The 14,143-nt window shown below is 34.1% G+C and overlaps 1 protein-coding gene across 1 annotated transcript in view; it reads left to right on the plus strand.

The window, feature by feature from the left end:
* Nucleotides 1-14,143, plus strand: part of LOC102051331 (formin-like) — a 148,283-nt gene that overhangs the window by 45,968 nt on the left and 88,172 nt on the right. Inside the window, exons 4-5 of the mRNA XM_005444152.3 lie at nucleotides 2,288-3,048; nucleotides 7,178-7,328. Of these exons, the coding sequence (XP_005444209.2) occupies nucleotides 2,288-3,048; nucleotides 7,178-7,328 (912 nt within the window). The remainder of the gene's footprint in view (nucleotides 1-2,287; nucleotides 3,049-7,177; nucleotides 7,329-14,143) is intronic.

Consider the following 14,143-nt stretch of genomic DNA (forward strand, 5'->3'; position numbering starts at 1 on the left):
AAAGATTTGGTTCCCATTTAGTTGAAAACAGTGTTTTAACTTGAGATGTAAAGTGATTAAAAAACTTGTTTTATTACTTACTGCTCTTTTGTATTGCAGTCAGTGGGATAAGCTTGCATCTTATCCAATTAAACATGGTCTTTGCCATTGTTGACATGTTCAACACAGGTTATTCCCAATGTGTCATTTTTGCTAAGCCTGCTTTCCTTTTATGTGCTTAGTAATTTTAGCTTTAATTCTTGTTTATATTCAAAATTTTATTAGTTTTATTAACAGAAAATAATTTTGAAAATGTGAAAAAGTAAAAAAGAAAACAAAGAACAAAACAATCACCTCAAATATAATCTTGAGTTTAAACCACCAATTTTTATATTGTAAATTAAGGACTGAAGATCTGTAGTTGAAAAGGTACATGGTGCTAACACCGTTGCTTTCATGCCCAGTTAAATGTAATAAGTAGTTCTGTTAAATACTGTGCTTGTTTTACAGTGTGTTTTTAAGGTGACTTCAGATTTACTGCTGGGAAAATCTTTAGCATTCAAAGTAAATTGTTCTATCAGGGAGTTTTTGATGTCCAGTAGGGGCAAAATACTATGATAAACAAAATAGCTAAATTCCCTAAGGCAAACTTACTTCATTACTTCATTTATGGATCAGTATGCAGAGTTTAAAAAGAAAGGTGGTTGCTCTGGAGCAATTCAGATGGCAGAAAATCTTGTGATAGTTGAACTGAACTAATAATTAGGCTGAGCAACAACAAACTTTGATAGAGTAACGGTAGGAAAATAAACTCTAAGTAAAAATCTTCTATTTGTTGTATGTATTAGTCCTAGTTCTTCTATAAAACCAATAGAAATTGGGTGGTTTCCTGTTCAAATCTCAGTTTATTTATCTTTGCAAGGCTTTAAACTTGATTTCCCACCTTCACTTGCAAGTTAAGAAAAGGAGCATTTTGTGTGCAATATTTTCAGACTGTTTACTTTGGACTTTATCTTAACAAATTGATTAGAACGCAAGCTGATCATACTGCTGTAAGGAATAACATGTATTGTTTTCATATCTATTCAAGCTTCTTTGCACAATATAAAATTACAGTATATTACACTACTGTATTTGCCATACTAAGCTACACATGCATGACTTGGATGCATATTAATTAATGCCATAAGCTATTAACTCTGACCTAATACTCAAGTTGTAATGATAGGTAGGGTGTGCTATGTTGCCACTTCTGACCAACACTGTGTACCAGCACTGTGTGGGAATATTTTAAGTGTAAATTGCTGTGCTTGCAGGAATTTGGGAAAATCACAGCTCATTAGCTGCTTCTGTTGAAATGTTGGCTTTCCTTCGTACAGAGATCCTGAAAGAATCATGGAAAATGCTCTTTCAGGAAGCATTGCCTTGCAAAGAAACAAGGTAACACTGGTCAGCTGCCTGATAGGATCATGGCGTGACAGAAAATAGCTTGTAGGGACTTGAATCATCTGGAATAGCAGTATTGGACTGGATTATTTAAAGGAGATATTTCAGTGTCAAATGTTTTGTATGTCTCTGATATATGGTAAGAAAAATGTTGGGGTTTTTTCCATAATTACATATATTCTTGAGAGATTGTTATTTCCTTCCACCTCAGTTAAAGCCTTTTGATTATCTTTGTTCTAAGATTTATTTTCCTGAATCGTAGTTTAAAATAGATCTGGTAGAAATGTCATTTTTATCTAATAGTAAAGATAAATTTGAAGAAGAATTTATGTGTACCTCTGTGAATTTGATTGATGACAACACTTTTAATAGATTGATAAGGTCTTTTAATTTGTCTATTTAATGTTTTAGCTGGGAGGAATCTCAGCTACTGTTGTGTTTAATCTATATTTTAGTTCCTAACGTATTAGCTATATACATGGCATATTTATGAAATGGAATAGTCAGTAAAATCATGTCATTAAGTACAACGCCATTCCAAAGAGGTACCTTTTTTCCATAATGAACTATTAATTATTGTGTTCAGCATTTAAAAAACAGTAAGTCTGCTTAAAGACAAGGTACAAATTAGAATGTGCTAAATTGATGTTCTGTATATTTACTCATGAAATATGTTTTCTTGAAACACATGCTGCTTACATGACTTTAAAGATTAGTAATTGTCCAGTTACATAATAGCTTACAATAAAGCCATTTAGAACTGGGAAAGTGAAGTATTTCTGTCCTTGTTTAAAGTTAAAACGTGAAAATAAACTCTTCAGAAAATATTTGCACTAAGGGATTTTTTGTTGTTGTTCTGCAGTCTCAGTTTGAACTCAGGGTATTCCATATTCGTGGAGAACATGCTGTATCAACTGCTCAGCTTGAGGAAACCATTGCACATCTGAAGAATGAACTTGATAATAAATTAAACAGGAGAAATGAAAAAGCAAAGGATATTGGTGTTTCTACTGAAGATAACCCACCAAAGACATACCGAAATGTATGTATACAGACTGACAGAGAAACTTTCATAAAGCCTAGTGAAGAAGAAAACAGAGCTGTCAAAAATAACCAAATAATACCCAAAAAGCTTAATATTTCTTCTTTGTCACATAGTATTTCTGCCCAAAGTGAAAATAAGGACAATTACAATGTGCAGTCTTCAGAAAGTGTCTTATGTTGTCAACCAAAACAAATGCTGCCTCCGCCACCACCACCTCCTCCTCCTCCCCTTCCTGAATCTTCATTACTGGGTGTAGTTCCTCCACCACCACCTTTGCCAATGGGTCTGACCTCACTGACACCTCAGTTTGGATCTGGTCCACCATTGCCACCTCCACTTTCTGAAGGCTGTCGGAATTTTCAAGCGCTACCACCACCACCGCCGCTTCCAGGGTTGGGACCTCCTGTTGCTCCTCCACTGCCTGGACCTGGGTTACCTCCACCCCCTCCACCTCCTGGGCCTGGGTTCTTTTTTAATAGCACTTTATCTTCAAACCAAGGTCCTCGAAAACCTGCCATTGAACCTAGTCGTCCTATGAAGCCTTTGTATTGGACACGGATACAATTACAAGGTAGCAGGTAAAATATATTTAATTGAACTTAGTGTTGTTATTCATAGACCGTGATACATGGGTATGTATACTATTTAAGACTTAATAACAAAAAGTTAATGGTCTAGGAAAATGAGTGTAGATGCATGGAATTTACAAGTTTTAAGAAAAAAATCTAAAAAAATCTAAAAAAGATCATAAGAAATTATTTTAAAATATTAAATATAAATTACAACTATATGCATTATAAATGAATATTATTTTGCATTATAACAAAAAGAAATGTTGTTTTTTTCCCAAAAATCCAAGTACTCCATAGACAACTATAGCAACATGGTGGTTCCTAGGTGTAGCCCTAAAGAGTAAAAAGGTAGCCAAGAGATTAGAAAGATTTATTTTAAAAAAATCTCAATTAGAATTGAATTGTTAAAATTTGTTCAGGTGAGAATGTAGAGTTTCATTTTTGCTTTCCCGTCACTTCAGGTGATACCATCTTCAGAGTACTATGTTCTGTCATCCTCTGTGATTCCAGCTCTAGAAACAGTTAAACTGGAACCTAACCTCTCTGTATAATTCTGTCAGAGCAGGAAAAGTAAAGCATATATAAAAATATATGCAGCTAAGGAACCTGTAGCATGAAGCATCCGTTATGGAGGAGTTTCAGTACTGATAGAGACCTCTATGGTGTAATAAAATAAATATAAAAAAACCTTAAAATTACTAATCTTACTGTGATTTAGTGCTGGGATAAACCGCTAAATACACTTGAGAGAGGATATGCCATCCAGAGGGACCCTGACAGGCTTGAGGAGTGGGCCCTCATGTGGAGTGCAAATCTCATGAAGTTCAACAAGGCCAAGTGCCAGGTCAAGCACCTGAGTTGAGGCAGACTAAGGTATGAATGGATTTAGAGCAGCCCTGCAGAGAAGAACTCGGGGATACCTGTGGATGAAAAATTGAACATGAGCTGGCAAAGTGAGCTTGAAGACCAAAATGGCAAGCATATCTTGGCCTGCGCTAAAAGAAGCATGGCCAGCAGGTTGAGGGAGGTGATTCTGCCCTTCTACTCTGCTCTTGTGAGACCTCACTTGGAATACTGCATCCACTTCTGGGGCTCCCAGTACAAGACAGACATGGACTCGTAGAGTGGGTCCAGAGGAGGGCCATGAAAATGATCAGAGGGCTGGAGCACCTCTTCTATGAAGAAAGACTGAGAGTTGGGGTTATTCAGCTTGGAGAAGAGGAGGCTTAGGGGGAACACCTTATTGTGGCCTTTCAGCGTATAAAGGGGGCTTATCAGACAGATGGAGAAACATTTTATTGACGCCTGTAGTGAAAGGACAAAGGGCATTGGATTTAAACTGAAAGGAGGTAGCTTTAGATTGCGTATATGGAAGAAACTTTTCAAGCAAGGCTGGTGTGACACTGGAACACGTTACCCAGAGAAGCTGTGGATGGCTCATCATTGAAAGTCTTCAAGATCAGGTTGGATGGGATTTTGAGCAACCTGATCAAGTGAAAGATGTCCCTGCTTATGGCGGGGGGGGGGGGGGGCGGGGGGGGGCGGGCAGGACTAGATGATCTTCAAATGTCCCTTCTGACCCAAACCATTCTGTGCTTCTATGAAAGTAATCTAATAGTATATACCATTGTGAATCTAAAGTTACTGTTAAACATATTGTTTTATTGATTTGCTTGTAAGGGATCATTTTCTGAACAGGCATAAATAAACAATTTTTGGACAGCCTTTTTGAAATGATAACATGGCTTTTGTTTATGCAATCCATTTATTCAGCTGGCTGAACGAAAGTACTCCCTTTTACACTTTCTGGGCCAGCTTGTAACTTACTGACACAGCAGTACGTGGTTTCAGTGCCGCTCAGCTACTCTTTTGGACTTTGGCTGATTCTAATTTTGCTTCAGCTGTTTATTAATTGAGAAAGTGTTTCTTCGGGATGCTTAAGCAACACAGACTATTTCTAGTTTAACGAAGTTCCTAGAATCATGAAATAAAATTCAGGTCCTGTGTTATCCAAGTAATGAAATGACATGATTATTCAGGTCTTAACATTCACATCATTATTATCCGTGTTCAGAATTATTTTAGCGTTAAGTACAGTTACAAAGATGCTGAGTTAATTTTAAAAATTGTAATAAATTACATTATATAAGTTGGACTTGATGATCTCAAAGGTCTTTTCCAACCTAAATGATTCTGTGATTCTATATATATGACCTATAGCCATAACGTAATATAGTATACTATATATTGCACACTATATATTATATACTGTGACTATATTATATATATTATGAATTATATTAAAGATTATTATATATTAGTTATTATGTTATAATAAGACACTATAAATTAATATAAGTTATTTACAATTACAATTATTCTTAATCTTTAAGTTATTTTTAGAGTTATATTTAAACACTTAAATATCTGCATTTAAATGTATTTAGATAGGATTTTTATTTTAGAATCTTTTGTCTGAATTTATTTTGATGAAAAAAAATATTTTGGTATTATAAAGTATTGTGAAAAATCTTTTATATAAAATGTTTGACAGGAACAAACAGTTAATGAAATCTCAGTTCTGTTCTTTCAAGTATTCAGAATTAAAGGCTTTGAAGTATTTCGAAGCAGGAAGTTTGAGCATTTTGGTTTTACTTTCCCAAAATTACTAGTGAAAAATTGTTTCATAGTGAATAAATAGTTGGTCTATAAATAAACGTTATTGTAATTATTCCTGTTGATTCACTGAAATCAAAATGTTTGTTCTGAAATACTGCTTGTTCCTTTTCCTGAATGCAAGACTAGGTCTAAGTCATAGCTTTCTGGTCACCAGCTGTAGTGGTCCAGCATTTTCATGGCATGCACTAGAACTGGAAATTTCTCTAAGGGTCTGCTGTTCAAATCAGCAGTTCTCCAGGACTTCAAAGTTCTTGTTACAGAGCCAGAAAGAATCCTTCATACTTCAGTGTGGCCAATACTATGGCTAATATCAGGGAGAGTGAAGCTGTGGAACTGTAAGCATGTCCTATGACACAGAATAAGCTACATCAGTGGATGCTAATGGAAAATTTAGAGTTCCTTAAACGTTCATGATAGCAGATGCACAGTTGAATATAAATTAGAAAAAAACCCCAAATTAAAAAAATAATAATTTTAGATCCACTTAAATTGTTAGGTATTGCATTTTATTGTATATTACATCTAATAAAAGTCTATTTAGTGACATTGGCCATTTGTATTTTATAGGGGGTTTCATCACTTTTTTTTTTTTAATTGGAAATAATTTCACTGCCTTTTAGTGACATCTGCTGGAAGGAGTGAGCCAACTTGTGATGAACAGACAAGAAGAGCCCTTAAAAGTCGTGTCCCACATACTTTGCTGAAGTACTGAAATATTGAAGCAAAGCTCTTCTAGGATTGCAGTGGTGTGTTAGTAGCACTACATAGTATTTTCCCCAAATCCAGATAAAACTAGAGCATCGTGTAAACAGGTTCCAAAGTGTTCCAAAACTAAATCTGGTCTTAGAAGACAAAAAACCCAAGGAAAGATAATCCACATTTAAAATTTACAGTTGGTTGAATGGAGCAGAATACTGGTTAGTCTCCCAAAATACAGGCCACATAATTACTTCCTGAGAACTGCAACAAAAAATATGAGCACACAACATCTGCAGCTAACATGAAGCGAATCAAGTACTATACAAATGACCCCAAATGTTCTTAAAATGTGTTTGAATCACTCTTCGTTGATATTTTTTATTTTTATAGGTCTAAATAAATTACAGGGCCTTTCTCAAAAAAGCTGCTGCTGAAATACTCCCTATCCTAGTTAAAGTGCCAGAAATCTCTCGAGATGTAGTATTGTAGTATTTGGTGGTTGTACAATACAGATAATGCATTTTGACAATCTAGCAGGCATGAACAGAAAATAGCTAAACTTTTGGTACAGCCTTCTGCGAAACATTTTGACTCCTTACAAGAGCAAGGTTTAGGGAAGTAATGCTGTTTGTATAGCAGCAGTGCATGTTGCTTTGAGTTTTAAATCCAATATGCATTTTCATCTATTATGACTTGGTCTGTTATGGTTTTTCATAAATGTTTATCGTAAATTTTATTATTACCTTTCCCTTTATAGGAAAACTGCTATACCAACATTATGGGAATCACTAGAAGAACCTGATATACTTGATACTACTGAGTTTGAATATTTATTCTCCAAAGACACTGCTCAGGAAAAAAGAAAACCATTATCAGAGACTTATGAAAAAAAAACCAAGGCCAAAAAGGTATTTATTGTTTCTTTTTATTTGCTTTTTTTTTGTGTCACCACTTAGTTTTACATTATAAGATAACTCACTTTTTATTTATTTTTGAATGAACAGATAATGGATGGGTTTGTAAATCTGATTTTAAAGCAAAATAGATGGATTGCCGATTCAACTCTTGCTTGAGAATGCAGGTTTATTCTTTACCTTGGAAGATTTCTTGCCTTTGAAAATTAAAGTTCCGCATCCCAGTGAGGTAGAAAAAATACTGTGTAGAAGAACTGAATGAAAGTTCTAATGCATATCTAAAAGTGCCAATATTTCAGGCCATGTCTGCTCTTGAACTGATTTATAATTAGACTGTCATTAAGTTACTATAGCAAACCTCTCTTCCATTAATACTCATTTTGTTGGAAAAATAAAGCATAAAGCAAGGTAAGACTGTTAGACATTTTAAATACGGAATGCCAAAAAGCTTTTTTCAGTACAGCTAAAGAGCTGTGTCAGGAAGGGAGAGGACAATCATGTCTTTAATGGCCAAAAGTTAATGCAGTAGCTATGTCATTACCATAGTGCAGATATTGTCTGCCTCAGACGTGATCCGTTACAGAGAGAGCTTGTACTTGTCAATTACTGTGCACAGGTAGGACAAAGAAATTAAATTAGTAGTATTTGTTGCTGGAAAAGTTCTAGGCTGGATAATAATGGATACTCTTTTCCTAAAACAATGTGGTTATATATTAGAAAGCCACTTAAATGTATACTATATCGTAAATCCCTTTAAACTTACCTGCTTGGAACCACAAGAGGGCACTTTGCATGTAAGCTGTGTTATCTACATGCAGTTTTATAATACATATAATGTGAACTATACCTATATAGATACATATCAGTGCAGTCAGATCTTTCAAAACAGCTTTGATCGTAAACTTCCTGTATTGTCTCTTAGCACAGTAGTTAATGAGAAGTGTAAATAAGGCTAGAGAATTTATAAAATTCAAACTCATGTGATGCAAAATGTTAAAAATGAAAAAGGGGTCCAGGATGGGGGCATGCTGGCTTTTGTAAATACACCCTAAAGAAATTATTAATTGTTATAGTCCTTCAAATGTTAGATTAAAGTTGGAGATTAATATCTCTGTGAAAAACATTTTGACATATTTTACTTGAGAAATGCTTCAAGTGCATATGGCATGCAGTACTCAGCTGTATCTGTAAATTTATTTCTGATGCCCTCTTTCTACAATTTATTTTTATGTTTCACTAATTTACTCTTTCAGAAATAATTATTTAATAGGAAGTATAGGTTTCTAAAGAACTTTGAAGGAGAATGTAACCAGTGTAACTTGAATGAAAAAATAATATGTGCAAATAGTTACCTTTGTATTTCAAAATCTCAGCAATTCAGTGAATGTACCTATTTCTCCAGGTGTATGACAGCAAACCAGGCAGAGAATTATGCCACTATTCTGAAAGATGAAATTGCATTATTCTCTTTCCTTGCTGCTTTGTGCTACAGCAGCACAAGTAATCTCTCTTGACCCAAAATCAAATTGGATAATGGTTGTTCTGTACAATATAGGAAATAATGGTATAATAACAAGTACTATTTCTTGTGAGAAATGAATGTATGTTCTTACAAAGATATCTTCTTTATTTATACCATTGTTTGAATTAATTTGTTTTGTTAGTAAATATATCCCTAGACAAAAAAATTTATATTTAATGAAATTAATGAAATCAATAAAGTACCGTTAAAGTACTGTGGGAAAATACCAAAATAAATCCCCTAAGAGATAAATTAAGAGTCATATCTATTTCTATGTCTTTACTTTGGTAAAACTCATGGGATTTTGATCATGGTGTTACAAACCATAGGAACTGTAGCACTTTCTGTGAAAATTTCAAAAATTTTTGGTCAACTATATTAAACTTTCCCTCATTTGGTCAATTTAAGAATTAAAGATTAATCAGCTTTTAGAATTCAAATGAAATTTGAATTTAACTGAATATAGAAACATTTTCTTATTGTATATCCTGTCTTTCCACCTTTTTCTAAAATGACTCATAGTAGCAGCTGAATATTTTTACAGACAGTTGGTCCTCTTAGATGATCCTGTGTTTTTCTTCATCTCTCTGAAAGCCCAGATGTCTGCAGGCTGGCTCAAATGGATCAGCCTTGGTGGGATGCAAGTGATACAGTGGTAGAGAGGCATTTTATTAAGTTACAGGAGGGTTTATTAGTAGATAGTAACAGAAAGCTCTTGCAGGTCAATGTAAAACTATCAGTTCTGCTGACTTCATTTGTGCTTTCTCATGCTTCTTCTTGGCACTCAACTTTTCATGCCTTTTTTCTATCAATTACAGCTATCTACTAGGGTTTTAACAATCTTTTTCTTTGCTTTAGTACAGAAATGTGTGCTTGGTCTGGTCTTAAGAATGCTGCAAGTGTCATGGTGTATGGAATTGTATAGTCTGGTTAAAGATGCTTTCTCCAAACTTTAAGAAACACATACAAATTTTATGAGGTTCATCTTATGTTTTTTAGCTGATGCTGTGTCATTTTGTATTTCTTTGTAAATTCCTTTCTCATGTTCTGTAGAAAAGCCTTCCAAGGCAAGATATAGGTACAGTGATAGAATCTGGAGTAGTAGTTTGTGTTTGGAATAGGTAAGCTATTTTATTTAATAATACATGTTAGTGCTGACTTACTGCATTAAATCTCTTCTCCTCTGCACAAACTTTATCCTATTTCTTACCATCTTACACAAACTAAGTTCACCCTTCTTAGTATTTAGAGAAATGACAGACCAATAGGTGGTGCAGGATTGCTTATTAAAACATGATTGCTTAATACTTTTCTCCTCGAATGAGAATCACATCAGTGCCTCACAATCAAGTTCCTTATGCAGCTGGAAGTAAGATTCTATCTTTCAAATAAGAGGGGAATTATTTCTTATTTAACTGGATCTTCTTTATGAAACGAAGGAGACTTTAACAATTAGTGGTCTGTTGAATTATGATTTCTTTACCATCTATTTACATTTCTTTTGCAGTTCCAAATAAAATAATGTTATTCAATTTATTCTCAGAATTTTTATTTTTGTGAAACTAGTCAGAATAGTCTGTATGCTTAGTCTGTGAAATGACTGCTGTGGAAAGCATCACATTAAGCCTCTAGAAATTTCATTTTGTTCTGTTCTTACCCATTTGTCCACATAGTAGATGCATTATGGCAACGCAAATTAAAATATTCACTGTATGCTGTCCTTCTGTTGCTTACAGCTGATAGACGTCTACCATTTTCAGCCAGAAATATCTAAATCTTTTCATACATAAATGGAATGGATGGTCTGTTTTCCAGTACCATTTGGCAAGTTATGCTCAGAAGGGAAATTTCTGAGTATATATTTATTTTTATATATATATATTTATACTCATATATATAATGTACTTACAATAGAATATGTCGATTATAAAATATTTGTAATATAGACTATGTTTATACTCATACATACACTCAGTGTTGTAAAAGGAGACTACACTGAGGATTCTATGGACATCTATGCTGGGTGTGGCTAGCTTGGTATTTTCACTTACGAGCTTGATAATGAAATATTACTCTTCAGCCTAGTTGTGAGAGGCTCCAAATGTACTGGAGTAGACACTTTAGAAAGCTTTCATGTGTCAAGAGAGATGGTCTGAAAGACAGGGATAAACAAAAAGCTAGTACAGTTAACCACAAGGTTAATACAGTTAAGGATATTCAGCTATCTAAAAATAAGATGGGGTACAACTGGCTGACCTAGGTAATTGTTTAGCAGACAGGATATTGGGGTTATAACAACTCAGAAGAACATGAACTGACAAATTGTGGTACTACTAAAAAGGGAAAACAGAATTCTGATAGATCAATAGAAGTATTACTTGCAAGACAACCTACTCAACCATGTCACAGTTAAGAACTGCATCTAGATTTAGGCACTATAACCCGTCATTAAAAATGTTTACTAACTGCAAAGAGTCAAGAAGAGTGAGAATGATGAAAAGTGTAAAAGCAGTTTCTGAGAAAGAATTGAATTATTATGACTGTGTAGTCTAGGAAAGAGAAGGTTGATTGGGACACACAGTAAGTGTCAAGTGCATGCAGCTGCTGCAAATTAAAAATATGAAAAGCTTTCTAAGAGGAAGGATAACAAAGGAATCGAGAAAATTTTGTGTTGGAAAATTGTGTTTCTGTATTGGGAGATCTTTAAGAAAATTTGTTTTGTATAATACACATACAGTTGATGCTTCTTTGAAGTGCAGAAATGCTTTGGATGACATTTTGAGTACCTTTCCAACATGATGATTCTGTTACTTAAAAGGCATAAAGTCCACTTTCTGTCCGTTGTCCTATGGATGGAAACAGCTGGCTATCCCTTTTTTCCAGAGTGGAACCACTTTAATGATTCCCAAATGCGTTGCTTTCGTGCCTGTCATAAAATGGCTTATTAATTTACACTAGTTTCTGGAGGCTGTCATCCTGACGTGAGGATGAAATTAACAGAATTTAAAATGCGGTCATTGAGAAATAAGGTATCCTAACAGGTATGTGGGGGAAAAAAGGAAGGGAAGTTAACCTTCCAGCAACAATGGCAATACAACTTCTTAAAGGACTACATAGAGGGTGATTTTATTGATTTTTAGGCATATATTAACTTAGTTTGGAAAAATGTACTACATTCACTTGATAGTAATACAATGTAAAAATAATATAGTTTAAATGAAGGTCAGATGTACCTTTTTGGTACACTTATGTATTCTTGATGTTTGTTATGGTAGTGCTTATCTGGACTTAGAAACTGCAAAGTGTGTGGCTGCTCATGCTTCTTCAATCATGCACTCCTTTGGAAAATCTAGCAGCTTTGGAGGAATCTCTTCTTTTTTCCAACTCTACAACCTCTGAAATATTTTAGGAAACCCTTACTCATCTGCACTTATCTGCTCTGCATATGTGCAATCTTGTAAATAAAAGTTCTACAGTATTATGTAGCTAATGACATTTTTTGGATGTGTTATCTATGAAATGGGAAAAAGACTATTGCTTGTATCCTGACTTTCCCAGAAACTGTAGATGGGTAAGCAATGTACAGGAGTGGGATTTATTTCCTAGAATAGTCCTGAAGTAGTTTAATTGCAGCAGCGAAGTTGAAGTTACTGGAGAAAAATAAGTTTATTTGCACTTGAATATGAATCAAATTTCTCTCTGGTTTTGCTTGATTCAGTTTAATCTAAATACATAAGTTACTGGTATGATGCAGCTCTGCGATATATATTGGATCTAAATGTATTTACACCAGGTGAGGTGTTGTGGTCTTTAATTAAGCTTTTTCAAATGTACATAGTTGGTCCCACTTTCAAAATTACTTAGAAGTTACAGCTTCTTAAAATCGAGAAGTGAAGGGGCTAGATCCACCAGGTTATTTTAGTACATAATGTCAATTTAGGTATTGATTGTAATGGACATTTAGACTTTAAACGCCTTTGGAATATGACTCCTGTTTTTAACTCCTACATTTGAAGTATCATTGATACGCTTGTGAACTGTTAATCTAGACTGTTTTCTTATGCTTAGATTTCAGTTGTAGCATTGTGGACATATGATTTCTGCACCTACTGTATTATCCACTAACATTCACGTTAAAGCATTTCTTTATGAATGTATGATTTATGTAAAAAAATTTTTGAAATCATAAATGGACTTCAACTAAAAAATGTTCAACTGTAAGTAGATTCAGTACCGTACCGTAAGGGCCATAGCTATTTATGAAAACAACGAAAATTGAAAACAATTAGCATATTAAAACTCTTAACTTTTTTTTCTGGAAAAAAAAACAACCACCAAACCAACCAACGAAACAAACAAAAAAAAACCCCCAACAAAATAAACCCTCACCATTGGTTGTTTTTGAAAGAACTCGGCTTTGAATAGATTTGAATATAATTTGAAGGATCTAACATCTTTCTCAGACCCTGAAAGTCTTCCATAGAAGTTTTCATGTCAGATGAAGGACTGAAGTTTTACATGCAAACAGTTTTGCTTTCATTTATTCTAAACTGTTAACATTTCTTTTCTGTACATATTCATGCAGATTTTATAGCTGGTAGGCACACGTAATATGTTTTCAAGCCATAAGTTCTCCCTTTCCTGTTAAATTTCAAGAACGAAAATTGTTCTTTTAGTACCAAGTAGAAGAAAGGCAAAATTAGGACGTATATTTTGGAATGAAATCAAAAACATGATTCATTATGTATTAAGCTATGATACCCTGTAATCCTGAAAAAGTTTAGAAAAGAACATTCCTTTGCTGGGATTTATTCTGTGTGCATTCTGTAGCTTATTGCTGGACTTGCACATATTTTGAAGTTGCATTAGTTTTTCCAATATATTTGAGCACTTGTTAGTAACTTACCCTCAAAAACTCAAGAAATTTCTATACTTTTTCAAGAAACAGGATAGTTGAATGTTTGTGATGCCACTCTGTCTTCATCTTGGAAAAAAAAAAAGAGTAAATGTCAAGTAATTTGTGTCAGGTGTATGCTCCAAATGAAAGTCCATCAATCATTTTTGGCCCTTTAGTGCAATGATTATCATTTCAAAGACACAGGAGGACATTAAAGATAATGGCTTTTCTGTTGTCTATTATCTCTAACAGACTTCACATAATTATTAACATGTGTTCTCATTTAAGAAGAGTGTCAATATTTTGAGTGAATGGCATTTTTTTAACTGAAAGGGATATGTCTGTCAGCAAGTTTTTTGTCCATCTAACTAAATGAGGAATTACAATTAA

This window comes from Falco cherrug, chromosome 7 (genome assembly GCF_023634085.1).
Source record: "Falco cherrug isolate bFalChe1 chromosome 7, bFalChe1.pri, whole genome shotgun sequence".
Taxonomy (NCBI): domain Eukaryota; kingdom Metazoa; phylum Chordata; class Aves; order Falconiformes; family Falconidae; genus Falco; species Falco cherrug.